Source organism: Plasmodium falciparum, assembly GCF_000002765.6.
Source record: "Plasmodium falciparum 3D7 genome assembly, chromosome: 6".
NCBI classification, from domain to species: Eukaryota; Apicomplexa; class Aconoidasida; order Haemosporida; family Plasmodiidae; genus Plasmodium; species Plasmodium falciparum.
In genome coordinates, this window is record NC_004327.3 from 1,367,508 (window position 1) to 1,385,873 (window position 18,366).

General features: G+C 26.1%; 2 protein-coding genes and 1 pseudogene across 2 annotated transcripts, besides 1 other annotated feature; 2 read left to right on the forward strand and 1 right to left on the reverse strand.

Annotated features, from left to right (window-relative positions):
- Nucleotides 1-404: 404 nt before the first annotated feature.
- PF3D7_0632600 lies at nucleotides 405-1,600 on the forward strand (annotated as a pseudogene).
- Nucleotides 405-1,600: a sequence feature (rifin, pseudogene).
- Nucleotides 1,601-3,993: 2,393 nt separating this feature from the next.
- Nucleotides 3,994-5,354, forward strand: PF3D7_0632700 (rifin; the record flags this gene model as incomplete). Its single annotated transcript, XM_961213.1, has 2 exons — nucleotides 3,994-4,047; nucleotides 4,278-5,354. 2 exons carry the CDS (start codon nucleotides 3,994-3,996, stop codon nucleotides 5,352-5,354), a joined length of 1,131 nt encoding a protein of 376 aa, XP_966306.1.
- A 1,935-nt stretch (nucleotides 5,355-7,289) lies between these two features.
- On the reverse strand, nucleotides 7,290-15,120 carry PF3D7_0632800 (erythrocyte membrane protein 1, PfEMP1; the record flags this gene model as incomplete). The annotated part of the gene is made up of 2 exons (XM_961214.1): nucleotides 7,290-8,729; nucleotides 9,844-15,120. 2 exons carry the CDS (start codon nucleotides 15,118-15,120, stop codon nucleotides 7,290-7,292), a joined length of 6,717 nt encoding a protein of 2,238 aa, XP_966307.1.
- Between the last annotated feature and the right edge of the window lie 3,246 nt (nucleotides 15,121-18,366).

The window sequence follows — 18,366 nt, forward strand, 5'->3', positions numbered from 1 at the left end:
AACAAGTTGTTTGTAACTATAGATTTACTCGTTATACACATATATTAAAATAAAATTAATATTATAATTTATCGTATGATATAAAATTAGATTTTAGTAGAAATTAAGATGACAATTTATAAAAAATATGGAAATATTTTACTATATTATTTATTTTTTTCTTCCTATTTATTATTTTTTATTTTTTTTATTTTTTTGATTTGAATAAAAGGAACAAATATGGTTGCAGTAAATGAATATATTTTTATATAATGGGAAAAATAATTGTGCATTATAGTATAAGCCTATAATTATATATTAGTTTAAACATATGTAATTCTTATGTAACAATAAAATATATTATTATATATGAATTTCTTTAGTTATAATTTTAATCATAAAATAATAGTAGTATCACAATAAATATGAAACTGCACTACACTAAAATATTATTATTTTTCTTTCCATTATATATATTGGTAACATCATATCATGTACGAATCAAATATTTATAAATATAAATATATATAGTATTTAATAATTTATTTAAATATATCATATATAAATTTATAACAAATATATGTAAAATAATATACTCCAACTAATTATAACATACATATATATGATATATTTTTTATAGGTGTATAGTAAAAACAAACCATCCATCACATCACATCATACACAAACCAATAGATCATTATGTGAATGTGACACACAATCATCAAATTATGACAAGGATACGGGTATGAAAAGTGTAATGCAACAATTTGTTGATCGTACCTCACAACGTTTTGAAGAATACGAAGAACGTATGAAAGAAAAACGACAAAAACGTAAAGAACAACGTGACAAAAATGTACAAGAAATTATTGAAAAAGATAAAAGGGAAAAATCATTAGCACAAAAAGTAGAAAAAGGTTGTCTTAGGTGTGGGTGTGCGTTAGGAGGTGTTGCAGCAAGTGTTGGATTATTCGGGGGATTGGGTACCTATGGTTGGAAAATCGCTGCTATTACTACGGCTACGGAATTAGCTAAGGAAGCGGTCAAGGATGGAGCCATGGCTGCGACTATTAAAGCTGCAGGTGCTGAGGCATTTAAGAGCGCAGTCATTGAAGGAATAGAAAAAGAATTTGGTGTATCAATTCTAGGTGTTCATTGATTTGAATCATTATTTAAATCAAATACTTATAATGATGTCAGAACCTTTGCTGGTGCTATAAGTATTGAATATCAAACAGATTCATGTCTATTTGGTGGCTCTGGCCCTGCCACTGATAATTCTATTTGCACTTGGGTGATGACAAAGCAGGGAGCTGCACGGGTAATTCAAGGGAATCAGTTTTCAACGCAGGAAACTATAAAAGTAGCTGTAAAACCTATCGTCTCAGAAGCCGAAACTGTTGCTGAAAGAGCTGTAAAAACGGCTACTGATGAAGCTATACAAAGAAGCATTGGTGTAGTAGACGCTAAATATGCTATTTGTCAGACTGCTATTATTGCTTCTGTTGTTGCAATAATAATTATAGCTTTAGTTATGATAATTATATATTTAGTTTTACGTTATCGTAGAAAAAAGAAAATGAAGAAAAAACTCCAATATATAAAATTATTAAATGAATAAATATATGGTTTCATTATATTAAATTCAATTTAATGTTTTGTGAATTTTAGATTTTTTAATACATGGATATTATGATAGTTCAATTTTTATAACAATATATATATATATTTTTTTGTTTAATGTTATATGGTCATTAAATTATTTTATTTATATCTATTTATTTATTTTTTTAGTATAATGAATGTAAATTATATATTTATTTTTATAATATATAATATGTTTATTCTAAATAATATTAACTACTTATGTGATTATAATTAATATATATAACACTATATATATGATTGTATATAATAAGACCACAAAATTAAAAAATATAACATAATATATAACACAATACAATCATGTTATATATGTGTACATATATATGATATAATATAATTTCTAACACTAAAAATTAAATACCAAAAAAAAAAAAAAAAAAAAAAAATCGATATTTGTATAATAATATTTGTATATATATAATTTGTTTATTTGTTTTTGTATAATATTTGTAAATATATTGGATTCAAAATTTATTGAGTAATATTTTTATTTTATTTATTTTTTTGAATTTTTTTTAAATGTCATTGTACATAATTCAATATATAATTTTTATTTTATTTGTATAATATATATATGTTTTATTTTGTTTTGACACATTTGATTATTTGTATAAAATATTTTTTTTTATTTTGTGTTTATTTGACACATTTGATTATTTGTATATATATTTTGTTCGAATTTATTTTAATTATTTGTTTTTGGATATTTGTATATATAAATTTGTTTCATTTGTATTATATATATATGATTAAAAAAAAAAAAATAAAATAAAAACATAGAAACATATACCATACCATATAAATTATATTCATAGTAGTATATTATATGGTTCCATATTAAAATAAACTAATATAATACACTAAAATATTTCTTATTATATATATATATATATATATTTAATATAGTAACAACAAAAATGTTTTCAACACCATATACGGATATATCAACACATTATAATATAATAATAATGAATTAATCTAATCTTACAATAAGTATTATTATAAAATAGTAACAATATAATATATCATATATAATAATTGTATTGGAATAACAATATTTATATGATATCCTTTTTTTTTTTTTTTTTTTTTGTATTCATACGTACTATCATCATCAATATAGGAAATAAATTCTTTTTAAGAAATATGAAGAATTTTTTTTTAACGCTTCTAATTACGTATAAAATAAAAATAAATGATTCCTTGTTTTTCCATAGTATATATAATGTCGCGTTATTTGTTTATTGTATAATAATATATTTATTAAAATATGTAGTAATTAATTATTTTGTTACAACATGTAATAATAAAATTAATGTATCATAAGTTGTAAAATACCATAACTTCTATTTTAAGAAATATATATATAATAATACACGTTATGATTATAATATATTTGAATAACATAAAACAATAGAATGTATTATGTAATAGTACGTATAATATCTTATTTTGTTATTTGTTTTTTTTTTAATAATAATAAATATTTATATTTTTTGCGATAATTATATAATTTACTACTTTAATGATAAATTAACGTTTTAATTTATTTGTAATATTTTTATAAAAAAAAAAAAAATAATATTAATCTTAGTAACAACATAGATAAATTAGAGGGAATTTTATAACATACAATAAATTTTAGAACAAAACAAATAACATAATATATGAAAATTTATTTATTAATATATATGTATATATTATTATTTGAAGAAGATTTTATATCATTTATTATGTTATAAAATATTTGTTGTTAATTGTTTTTATAACAACAATGTTACGAAATTATATGTTTTAATAACTATTTCATAAGTATTTCATATATATATATTATAAATTGGTATTATATATATGTCATACACAATTTCCAAAACGTTGGTTTTGCACATTTGTAAATAATTTACAACACAGAAATATGTTGTATTATTACTATATCGTTAGATATTATTGAGAAAAATGAAAAAAATAAAAAAAAAAAAAAAAAATAAACCAAAAATAACCATAATAATTTATTGTGTTGATTTAAAATTAAATTTCATTAAAAATTAAAAATTAAAAAAAATTATAAAAAATGCAGAATGTTTTGATAAATTATTTTAATATTAATTTTTTTACGTTTTTGTTTTTTTTTTTTTTGTAATAAATAAAATGGCAAATGTGGATCCACTATAAAAAAAAAAATATATTTACATAATGGGAAAATAATTGTTAATTATATTAAATAAATTATAATCATATTTTATGTTAAACATTTTTATTTAATTTATTTATAATATAAAATAAAGTATTTTATGTGATTTTTTTAGTTATAATATTTATCAAAAAATAATATACGTATCACAATAAAAAATGAAAATCCATTATATTAATATATTATTGTTTGAGCTTCCATTAAATATATTGGTAATTCCATGTCACATATATATTAAAGAGGATTAATATAATCATATTATAATATAATATATATATTTATATATAAATATATTACGATATCGTATATATAATTTTTATATATATATAGTCCAAATATACATATATATATAAACATAAAAACATACATATTTATAACATATATATATAAAATAAAAAAGAACTAATTATAATATACATATATATGTGACCATTTTGTATAGATATATAATCAAAGGAACCATTACATCACACGTACACCAAAAGCAACCACAAGGTCATTAAGCGAATGTGAATTATATGCACCATCCAACTATGATAATGACCCACAAATGAAAGAAGTTATGGATAATTTCAATCGTCAAACACAACAGAGATTTCATGAATACGATCATCGTATGAAAACTACACGCCAAAAATGTAAAGAACAATGCGATAAAGAAATCCAAAAAATTATTTTAAAAGATAAATTGGAAAAAGAATTAATGGACAAATTTGCCACACTACACACAGATATACAAAATGACGCCATTCCAACATGTGTTTGCGAAAAATCAGTGGCAGATAAAGTGGAAAAAAATTGTATGAAATGTACACAAAATTTGGGAGGTATTGTTGCACCCTCATCAGGAGTATTAGCAGGAATTGCTGAAGGTGCGTTATATGTGTGGAGAGATGCGGAAATTGTTGCTGCTATAGCAGCAGCCAAGGAAGCAGGTGCTGCTAAGGGTGCTGCTGTAGGTATTAAGGAAGGTATTAAAGTACTCCTTAATAGATTAAATACAGATTTTGGGTTATCGCCTGTACGTATTAAGGAATTGGAGTCAGTTATTAATGGAACAAATTATACTGATGTCACCTTCATTTATGAAGCTATTTATACTACATATAAGAGATCCTGTGTACCTGTTGATGTCTCTGTTCGTTTCACTGTTGCTGACACTGATCTGACTTTTTGCGAGTCGGTGTGGAACCAAACTCTTGCTGTATCACAACGAAATATGGGTACTTCACCATTACCTATTATACAAAAAACTGCACAAAAAATCGTCTCAGATGCCAATTTTACTGCTGCAGCAACTGCAGAAACGGCTACTGAAGAAGCTACTACTACACTCACAGCTAAGAACACTGGTGAGGTAAACGCTACATATATGGGTTACCAAACTCCTATTATTGCTTCTATCGTTGCAATATTGGTAATAGTTTTGGTTATGATAATTATTTATTTGATTTTACGTTATAGACGAAAAAAAAAAATGAAGAAAAAACTCCAATATATCAAATTATTAGAAGAATAGATGTGATGTATTTGGTATTTTTCGATGTTGGTAGGATGTATGGTACACGTAGTATTTTTCTTTGAATGTACCGTGTGTTTTTTTTTTTTTTTTCTCCATTATAAATAACTATATATTTTTATATGTATTGCGCTTTTATATATAATTTATTTTTCTATAATTTTATTTATTTATTTATTTATTTATTTATTTATTTATTTATTTATTTATTTATTTATTTATTTATTTATTTATTTTCTAAAACTCTTTTAATTAATAAACAATGTAATTTTTAATTTATATAAAATACTTATACGTATTATAATATATTATTTTTTTAAAACATAATGTAACGTATATTTTTTAAATACCTCATATGTTTTTCAAAGGAATATATATCAAAAAAAAAAACAATAAAACTTATTATTATAATTATGATTATTATGATTATGATTATTATGATTATGATTATTATGATTACTATTATTATAAATATTTTAAGAAACATATTATTCAAAATATTATATCTATATTTATATAATTTAAATTAAAACCAATAAGTATATTATTTCAATTCAGAATTATCATCCTTAAAAAACCTATCATATTATATATTATGTTATTTATATTTATTTCATAATATATTTTATTATTTTAATTATTTTTTATTAGAAATACTACTAATACAATGAATTCAAAAAATAGTCAACATATAACAAAATATAATAATTATACGTAATATAACAAATAGATACAATACATAAAAAAAATAATAAAAATATAAAAAATGCATGAAATAAATAAAAATAAAACACAATAAAAAAAAGAATAATGTATATTTTTTATTTTAATATAATAATACACTTTTTCTTTATTTTGCTTTGTAATTTTTATTATGTTGTTTTATTTAGTATAATATGTAGATATTTTTTGTTTTTATATATATATATTTATTTGATAATATGTATATATTTATGAGATATAATTTCATATATATTTCATAATTTATATTGTTCTTTTTAATTTTTTTTTAAGTGTTATTTGTTTCTATATTATGTATGTATGCATTGATTTATTATCATTATATTTTTATATATATTAAGTGGCAAAAAAAGAAAAAAAAAAAAAAAATTTGTTTATTAAATATTTTTTCTTCTGTAAAATGTTTTCCTTTTTTGTTTATATTTATATTTATATATTTTTTTTTTTTTTTTTTTTTTTTTTGTTATTTTTTATATATATGAAAGTTGTATGATATATTTCAATTTTTTTTTTTTTTTTTTTTTTTGTTATTTTTTATATATATGAAATTTATATGATATATTTCAAATTTTTCTTTTTTTTTTTTTTTTTTTTTATTATTTTATATGTAAACACATTTAGGAAAAAAAAATTATAATAATAATTTTTATATATATATATATTTTTTTTTTTTTTTTTTTAATATAATAAAAAGTAAAAATTATAAAATAAAAAATAAAAATATTAAATTTTTAAAGTACTGTTATCACTAATAAAATTAATAGTTATACTGTTAATTACTACTTCTAATAATATTACTATTAATAGTAGTATTAATAACAATAATACAAATAGTAATATATTATTATATTCAATGCGTTTCCAATAGTTTATGTTTTTTAATTTAAATAATTTTAACTATTATTGTTATCATATTAAATATATATATATAATACAATATAATTATGATATATATATGTACATATATATAATATAATTTGTAACACTAAAAATTAAATACAAAAAAAAAAAAAAATACACAAACAAAAAATATAATATAACATGAACAATTAAAAAATATAACATAATACACAAATACAAAATATAATATAATACACAAATCAAATATAATATAACATCAACAAATAAAAAATATAATATAATGCACACATAAACAAAAAAAAAATCAAACAAATATACATTCATACGTATATATTATATATCCCACACATCTGCTATAGGATATTTCTCTTTCACCAATTTGGTATTTACATCCATTTCAATTTGTACTTTACTAGGTACATCCATAGCATTAGTATCCACAGTTGATATATCATTATCATCATTTACATCATAATAAATATCATCGTCATACATATCATAATAGTAGGGTTCATTAAATGGTTTGTCCAGATCATCCAAGATAGTATCCATATTAGTAAATTGATTTATAGGTTTAGGATTATCCATATGTATTTGAATAGAAACATCAGTATTCAACACATGGTTACCACTAGGTATGTCACTTAGTTTACCACTAGGTATGTCACTTAGTTTACCACTAGGTATGTCACTAGTTGGTGGGGTATTATCACTAGGGTGATTGTTACCACTATGTGTCTCATTTTCCCACTCTTCTTTTAATTTGGCTAATCGTTCGTGATGATTTTCCCACTTTTCGCACATATCTCTATGTCTATCTAGCCATTTATGGAATAGTTCCAGTTGGTTGTGGATGGGGTCGTCACGTGCAGGTTTGGCGAAACGGTTAATTGTTGTATGTTTCACATGATTTGTCCCAAATAATTCATTTTCTTTTCTTTTCAACACTTCATCATATATATCAATATGTTTGTTTCCACCTAATGTGTCATTAATTAAATCTATACCACTATAAATATTATTATCACGATTAATTGGAATATCATCCATACTATTAACCATATTAACATTATAACTATATTCTTCTCCAGTATATAAATTTCTATCATGAATAGAAGTAATAAAAGGTTTTTCTTCCACATTATGACGTGACATGGTAGTATTGGTATTATTATCCACATTATAACCTAACATATTTGGTTCTGTATTTGGTTGATTTTGTAACATATTAGATATAAAATCATCTTTCAATGTATTCCACTCATCATCAGTAATGGGTGGTGGTGTGTCACTAGGTGTTTTTGGTATATCACTAGGTGTATTTGGTGTATCGCTAGGTATACCATCATTTTGTATATCATTTTGTGTATCACTAGCTGTTGTGTTGTTACCACTAGCTGTTGTGTTGTTACCACTAGCTGTTGTGTTGTTACCACTAGCTGTTGTGTTGTTACCACTAGCTGTTGTGTTGTTACCACTAGGTTCTAGTACCACTTCTATCAATGTTTTATATTTAGGAGCATGCGGTACATATATATCATTTATATCCAATTCTTCATACTCACTTTCGGAAGATGAAGTAATATCACTATAATGATCGGTGTAACCACTATCTGTTCCACTATCTCCTTCAAGGTAAATGTACCGTTTGCCTCTGTATTTACCACTAGTATAAGGTATATATCTATTGGGTGAAAGTTTTGTCGGTATATCATAATCACTTTTGGGGATATTAATGACACGCAAAAGATCAATAGTAGATTTGGTTTTTTTCTAAAAAAAAATGAATATATATGTGTATGTATATATATGTATTTAGGTGTGTATGTATGTATATGTAGGTGTGTATATGTATGTAGGTATATATGTATGTAGGTAGGTATATGTGTATTTATATATGTATGTATGTAGGTATATGTGTATTTATATATGTATGTATGTAGGTATATGTGTATTTATATATGTATGTATGTAGGTATATGTATATGTAGGTATATGTGTATGTAGGTATAGGTATATGTATATGCACTTTTGATTATGTATATAATATATGTATGTATATGCACGTTTCATTATGTATATAATACATGTATGTATATGCACCTTTCATTATGTATATAATATATATATATATATATATATATATATATATGTGCACGTTTGGTTATGTTTATAATATATATATGTATATGCACATTTGGTTATGTATATAATATATATTTATATGTGTATGCATAAAATTTTTATTATTATTTAATTTTTTTTTATTTTATTTTATTTTTTAATTTTTTTTTAAATTTTTTAATTTTTTAATTTTTTTATTTTTTTAATTTTAATTTTTTTAATTTTATTTTATTTTTTTTTTTTATTTTATTTTATTTTATTTTTTAATTTTTTTTTTTTTTTTTTTATTTTATGATATATATTTTTTTTTAACATTTTTTCCCTTTTCTTTTTATTTTATGATATATATTTTTTTTTTTTAACATGTTTTTTTTTTTTTTTTTTTTTATTTAATAAATTTCTTTTTATTTTATTTCTAATAAATTTTTTTTATAATCATTTTTTTTATGTATAAAATTTTTTTTAATTTTTTTTGATAAAATTTTTCATTTTTTATTTTATCAAAATTTATATTTTTATATTAATTTTTATTATTTTTAAAATATTTTTCTCCTTTTTTTTTTTTTTTTTTTTTATTTTAATAAATTTTTTTTTATATTTCTTTTTTCTTTTTTTCATTTTTTTCATTTTTTTCTTTATCAATATAAATACATATATATAAAATATATATAAAACACATACATATACACAAATATATATCCAAACACACCCCACAAATACATATACATCCACATATATATATATATATATATATATATAATACCTTTAGAAAAAAATAAGTGAATGTAGCAAATCCAATACCAATACTCCACATGATGGTTGAAGATAACATCGCCTTTTTTAGTGCGGGGGTTAGGTCGTCTATGGGACGTGGTGATCGTTTTGGTTTGGTTTTTTCTGCATTTTGTTTTGGGGGTTTTTCTTCTTTTGCTGCCGGGGGTGGAGGGAGTTTTTCTTCGGGGGTTTGTCTCTCACTATCTGCTGCTGGTTTTTTCGGTGCTGTTTGTGCTGGTTCACACTTTTCTTCTCCTTCCTCTTGTTTTGGTGGTGTTTTTAACACATCATCACAAATTTTTGGTGCTTCCACTGTATTTTCTTCTTCTTGAAGGAGTAAGTCCTCTTCATCGTCTTCAACGGGGGGGGTGTATTCTTGACACTCTTTTTCTGTTTTTTCGACACTATGTTTGGATTGACACTCCTCAATTTTTTTTTGAAGTTTTGTAATCATACAATCTATAGCATCCTTATGTCCATTTTTGTTTTGTGAATTCGCCTCGAAACTACATCCACAAGGATTATCGAACTTACTTAATTTTATAACATTATCTTGATCATTTACAACAGCAATTTTAGGTATCAATTCCTCCAAAAAACTTCTCACAGGAAAAGTATCACCTGAATCAGCATTTTTATATTGCTCAAGGTAACGCTTTCTTACTATTGTCCATTCTTTACTTTTCTGATCTATCCATTTAGATACACATTTACATTTTTCTTCACATCCACTTATACATTTGGATTTTTTGTCATTTTTCGTACAATGTGAAATTTTATTTTTAATTTTATTATAATCTTCAAAAAAATATTCTACCCAACGTTTAAACAATGCTCTAATTAATATAATTTGATTTTGATCTATATCATTATTTTTTTTCAGACCACATATTTGTACACCACAGAATTTATCGCATTTCCATTCATCTTTCCTAATACCTTCAAAAATACCTTTACCGTTACAAGCCTCCTTTAAATCACCAAATCCTTTTTCACCGTTATCACTCACATGCATATCTACATTTCCAATAGAATCTCCTTCATTTCCAAAACTTCCTGCAGTAATCTTTCCCGTGGGGCAATCCTTTCCATTAGCAGCATTGTCGCAATGACCTTTTTTACATTTAACTCCAATTAAAGAACATGTACCACAATAATCTGTATGCTGAAATGTTTCACTTTTTTCATTAAACTCTATTTTACCTTCTCCATTATCATTATTTTTACATGGTCCGTTTTTTAACCTTTTTAAAAATTGTGCAGCGTCATTGTAGTTTCTTAGTGTTTTAGAAAATCCATTATCACTTCTAACTTTATCACTTTCCGTTTGGTATCTATCTTTTTGTTTAATAAATTCGTCCTTTTTTCTCTCTATCCATCTTCTATAAGAACTGCAAGGTTTGGCACAACTCGGTTTTTCTAAATCCGAAACTTTACTATAATCATGATTACTAATAGTTTCACAACTTTCCCCATCCCCACTATATTGTCTTGTTATACCACCACGACGACGATCACCATTTTCTTCTACTTTACATTCATGTTTTATTTGTTTCAACCTCTTTTTCCTTTCTCTACAAAATGTTTCACCCCATTCTTCAAGGTAACGGAAGTAGGGGGGGCGTAACACAAATTTGGACAGGTGGGTGGTTTGGGGGGTTAGTCCGTCTTGGCCTTTGACTTCCGTATCATTTTCTTCTTTAAGTTGCACTTTATCGTAGTCGCCGTATTTGTCTTTTTTGGGTTTTTTGCCATCACTTTCCAACAGTTGTCCTTTCACTTGCTCATTTTGTGTTGGTTTTCCGCCTTTGTCGCCACTATCTTCATAGGTTAAAGCACATATCATTCCATTCCAGATTTGGGGGGCGAAGTCTTTCCACAAGGTTTGTTGGGGGGTTGTGACACTATTTTCTTGTGCACCACTAGTAGCTTCGGTACCACTTTGTTTGAGAATTTTATCTATTTCTTGTTGTATTTTCTCCATTTCCCCTCTGTTTTCACTTGCAAGAAGCACAATATTTGTCTTATCACTGTTTGTGTGAACACCGTTTGTTTTGTGCCCACCACGTACTAAAATATCTCTATAATCCCCTAAAGTATAAAACATCTGCCGCAAGAAATCGTTGGGGATTTCACCACTTTTTTGTAATTTCTTTTGTGGATGATCTTGGTCAGATAATATATCTTCTTGTTTGACCCCTAATATATTATATTTTTCATTTTCTTGTTTTTTTTTTTCCTCTATTTCCTTTTCTTTTATTTTTTTATATCTATCCCACAAGAAAAAAGTTTCTATTGCAGCAGATTCCACGAAGGCGGTAAGGAGGAGCGGGTCACTCTGTGACCCCGACGACGCGGTCGCCGAAGGGGAAACCTGTGGGGCACCACCCCCCTGTGACGACTGTTTCTCCGCCCACTTCGTTAATCCCCCCACGTATAGTCGTCGCCTCCTGGGTGGCACACAAATACTACCACTACTAGTGGTGGTGGCACCACTACCACCACTTTTGGCAGGGGCACCGCCGGCACCATCACCATTACCATCATCACGTGTGGGTTCGGCACCATCGGCAGCACGTGTAGTACGACTACCAGCGGTTTCACTACCCGTTGTTTTAGTGGTATCACTTGGTGCCACACACCGCCAACCCCAATGCCGTTGTGGGTAACCATATTTTTGGTTACATGCGACTTCTTTAAATTGTTGGGGGTTCTGAAAGAGTTTGTCCACTATTTCACAAGCTGGTGTCACCACATCTTTTGTTACCTCTGTGGTCTCCTTCACCTTCCTGTCCCCCTTCCTGTCCGTGTCCTTCGCCTCCGCGCCGCCTCCGCCTCCGTTTTCCTCCGGTGGCGTTCCTTCCTCCCCCTCTTCTTCGTTTTCGAGTTCTTCTTCGGAGTCGACTTCCTCAACAGTGGGGCCATTACGTGGGGTGTCGGCGGAAGTGTTGGAGCGGGCGGGACCGGTATCTTGTTCTTGTTGTTTTTGTTTTTTTTGTTGGTTGCATTTATCGAGTGGATTTTTTTTTACACATTTATCGGCTTCTTCTAATTCGTGGTCGAGCAAGTAATCAATTATTGTTTCCTCATTGGAAGCACCCAACACTCCCTCTTCTTGTTTTTTCTTATCCAACGTTTTATTAATTCCTTCTATTGCTTGTGCATCTCCATAAGCTTCTTTAATAAGTGGAAAATATTCTAATTCCAAAACCAATTCAAGAACAAAATAAGGAGATTTGATTCTATCGCCAAGAATTCCTTGTTGTTGACAAATATCTTTTTGTTGGTCAAAATGTTCTTTTATTGCATTCCATTCGGTTTTTTTTTGTTGAACCCAGCTTTCATAACATTTGCAATTATCATTACATTTCCTTATACATGTTTTCTTATCATTTTGTAAACATTTTTTAAGTCCTTCTCTCCACTCTATAGAATCGTTCAATAAATGTCGTACCCAAAAGTGAAAAAAATCATTGAATGTCTTTTGCTTTTTCCCATTTTTGTCGCCGTTCGTCTTTTCCAATATACATATTCCACCTGAACCATTTACATCGTCTTTATAGTCATTCTCAACGTGTTTTTTTATATCATCCTCTTTATAACATTTCCATTGTTCAGTTAGTTCCTCCATTTCTCTATTATTATCCTTTTTAGTACAAAAAGTGTTTATTTTATTTTTTATCTGATCACGTTCATCACCGAAGGAAAGGACAGGTATAACGTTGTGCTTTGTGTCTATTGGAATCTCATAAAGTTTTTTACCATCGCATTCACCATTATTTTTCTCTTTCTTTTGAAATTCTCCATTATCTTTCTTTTCGACCCCACATTCGGGACATTCTTCACAATATTTCGAACGATAAAATGTTCCTTTTTCTTCATTAGGTTTATCATTAGCTTTAGTAAAATCAATTATTCCTTCGTCTGTACTAAAACGATTACATTCAGATTGTTCCTTTAATAATTCCAAAAATTTATTAAGGCCTCCAACTTCGCCACTTTTAAGTATTTTATAAAATTCTTCATCATATCCTTCATAAACATTATATTTTGTACTTTGTTTTTTCTTACTTATACTTAACATTTCATTTTCACATTTTTTTTTTTGTTTTAGAAATTCTTGTTTTTGGTTTGCTAACCATTTTTTATAAAAACCACACCAAAAAGAACATTTATGACAATCATCACCTATAGCATAGATACCTTTTGCTCTAACAGTTTTTGTGCAATCAAATCCATCACCACTACAATATTTATCCTTACCACTTTCTCCACGACAATTTGTTTTAACTATATCAACATATTTCTTCTTTTTACGACAAAAATCTTCTGCCCATTCCTCGAACCAGCGAAGATACTGCGGCACATAATCGAAATATGTGGGAACATTTGCCACACATCGGCAGTCTTCTCCAGTTGGATAATAACTAGAACACGCTCTTTTTCTAAAATATGTACCACCCGCAGCGCCGCATGTGATAGCATCCCATACTTTTTTTCTATTGATATTCCACCAATCTTCTCGTAATTGATAATAATTTGTAGTATCACCTTTGTAGCGTTCTTGTAGCGTCTTCTTCCCGTTCTTCCCATCCAATTTGTCATATATTTCTTTGAAAATTTTTTTTAAATTCTCTTCTAATTGCTTTTTTTCTTTATTATTACCAAGATACAGATCTTTGCCGCGTACGATATCTCCTATATCTGCAAAACTTCGTGCCAATACAGTACATATTTGAGAACCCTCATTAGTCAGTTGATGTTGTCCACGATATGTTTTTAATGACTCTGCTTCAAATTTTGCTGCAAGACACACATCTGTCAATAATGTGTGATTATTAACTTTATCGTAACGATTGATTTTTTCCAAATGTTGATCACATAGATGTAACCGTCTATATGGAGCACATGCTCCATAATTGCTTTTCTTTTCACTATCCCTTATTTTTCTATTATCACATTCTGCTCCTTTTGTATCAGAAAAACGAACGTCCGATCTCTTTTTACAAGGATTTTCTTTATCATAACCAAGGGTAACATTAGTATGATATTCATATTGAAGTTGGCATGGATCTCCTGGTGTTTGTGGATCGCTTTCATTTTTCTCAAATTTTGCTTCTGACAAAAATCCTTGCAAATCACTATTACTACGATCTAAAGCAGCATTTTTTGCTTTGTCGTGCACTTTTTTCCCTATGCTATCCAATAAATGTTTGGCCGTGGTATCCTCAATACCATCCCCGCCAGCACCCCTACCTGGCGCCATTTTTGTATTCTTCTTCCCGACTACATGATGTCATGTCATACAATATGTGGAATACATGGTCAGTGTAGTTTACCAGTAGTCTATAACCTTATATATATATTTATGTATGTTATGGGAGTATTGTAATATGGTAGAATAATAATATTATATTTGTTGAAATATATATATAAGTATTGTATATATATTTATATATATATATTAATTATAATAGTAGTAATATTATAATATATATAATATATATATATATTAATAAGTAATATTTAATATGTATATAATAATAATTATTAGTTTTATATATATATTTTTAAAAAAATATATATTAATACTTTTATAATAAATTTAAATATTCTAACAAAAAAAAAAACAACAATTACATTTTATGAAAAATATTATATTTCATGTATTCTTTTATTTAAATATTTAATTACATATATTATTTTTTTATGTTTTATATATTTTCTAAAATTATAAATGAGAAAAAAAAAATACGAAAATACAAACATATAAAAGAATACATGTTTACATATTTAATTATTATCTTTAATATATTTTTTTTTTCGCCTTATTTTAATTAATTATATATATATATTAGAGATAACAAAAGAGGCAAATATCTTCTTCCATTTCTCTCTATCTATATTATCTATCATATATCTACATAAAAAAATATATATGCATAGATATATATATATTTTTCATTATATTAAAAATAATACATTATAAATATAATATTTTTTATTCTTATTTTTTTTCATAATGTAATATATATTATATTATATAATATATGACATATCCTGTAATATAACGTAGATATAAGATCGAGAACAAGAACAAGAACGTATCGATATAGAAATAAAAAAAATATATATATTTGGTAACAAGAAGATAAAAAAAAATGATTAAATTAATAATTATAATAATTTTTATATTTAGTGTTTTATATAAAATATATAAATATATATATACATATATATATAAGCATACGTATTCTCTCAACATAAATATATATATATACATAAAGGCATATGTATTCTCTCAAAATATATATATATAACAGCATACATATTCTTAAACCAAAAATATACATATATATATATATAATAATTCTCGGTTACTGCATGTGTCCGTGCACGATTTCGATTTTTTGGGTATCTTCCATTTCGATTTTCATATTTTTCGCACTTACATTGCTACGGATTTCGTTACTTCCATATCTTAGTATAGGCTTTATCTCTTAATTCTACTTTGGATTATTATTTGTTCATCTTTATGACACTGCAACATGAATATCACATATGTATGAAATTACCTTGATGAACAGATATGTTCTTTAATATTATACTTCCACATACATATACATATATATATTTATACTTGCATGGCGGATGTATATATACTTATCATATATAATTAGATACAATATATAGATCCTCACGTTCTATGAGAATACAGATCTTTATATAGTAGCTATAGATCCTACACATATATAACAATAAAACCATATGAGATACAAAACATACATAAATAATAATATAAACAAAATATATACCTACTCAACAATTATAGATATAATCCATATATAAACCCTAACCCCTAAAGTTATACCCTTAACCCTGAGAGATGGGAACCCTAAAATTTTTAAACCCTAAAAGTATATCCTTAACCCTGGTACATGGGAACCCCTAAAATTTTTAAACCCAAAAAAGTATATCCTTAACCCTGGTACATGGGAACCCTAAACCCTAAAGACTAGATCCTTTTATTTTAAGACTAGGTCCTTTTTTTTTAAGACTAGATCCTTTTATTTTGAGACTAGGTCCTCTTTTTTTAAGACTACATCCACTTTTTTTAAGACTAGATCCACTATTTTTTTTTTTTGAGACAAAAAAATTTTTTTTTTTTTTTTTTTTTTTTTTCTTTTTTTTAAGATATATATTTTTTTATATACTTTTAAGACATAGAAAAAAAAAATTTTTTTTTTTTTTTTTTTTTTTTTTTTTTTTTAAAATGTACATTTCTTTTTTATGCTTTTAAGACGTAAAAAAAAAAAATTTTTTTTTTTTTTTTTTTTTTTTTTTTTTTTGAGACAAGACCTAGATCCTAAAATTTTTTTAAAGCGCACCTAGTTGCACCAAAATATAACTCGCACCAATATGCACACAATTTTAATACGCACCTCTATGCACACAATTTTAATACGCACCACAATGCACACAATTTTTTTGACCACTGGGTTTATGGTATATCCACTATTTTTTGAACACTTGGTTTTAGGTAAAAGCACCACTATTTTGTGAAGAACCACCACTTGTGTGTTATCACCACCACATGTGTGGTATGACCACGTATGTGTGGTATTACCACGAACCAGTGTATATCCAACACTTCGTTTACAGATACTATTTTTAAAGTGCACCATAGATGCACTACTTTTTAAGACGGAATTTAGTAATGCTAAGACCTATATTCGTACCTATAGGACCTAACTTAGTAAGCTTAGGACCTATATTAGGTATATATTAGGGCCTACGTTAGTTACTTTAAGACCTATATTACCTACATTAGGACCTACATTAGGTATCTCTGGACCTATATTAGTTATGTTAGGACCTACATTAGGTATCTCTGGACCTACTTTCATGATCTTAGGACCTATATTAGTTACCTTAAGACCTACATTACTGTAGTTAGGATCTATATTAGTTACCATAAGACCTAAATTAGTTACCATATGACCTACATTACTTACCTGCCGACCTACTTTACATACCTTAAGACCTACATTACTTACCTTAAGACCTATATGACTTACCTAAGACCTACATTATTTACCTTAAGACCTATATGACTTACCTAAGACCTACATTATTTACCTTAAGACGTGTGTTAGTAACCATAAGACCTAAGTTAGTAACCATAAGACCTATGTTAGTTAACTTAAGACCTAAGTATGTAACGTTAGGACCTATATTACTTCTCTATAGACCTATGTTGCTGTAGTTAGGACCTGTATTAGTTACCTTAGAACCTAAGTTAGTCAGCTTAAGACCTATGTTAGTAATATTAGGACCTATATTACTTACCTATAGACCAATGTTCCTGTAGTTAGGACCTCTATTAGTTACCTTAGGACCTATGTTAGTCAGCTTAAGACCTATGTTAGTAATATTAGGACCTATATTACTTACCTATATACCTATATTGCTGTAGTTAGGACCTGTATTAGTTACCTATAGGCCTATGTTG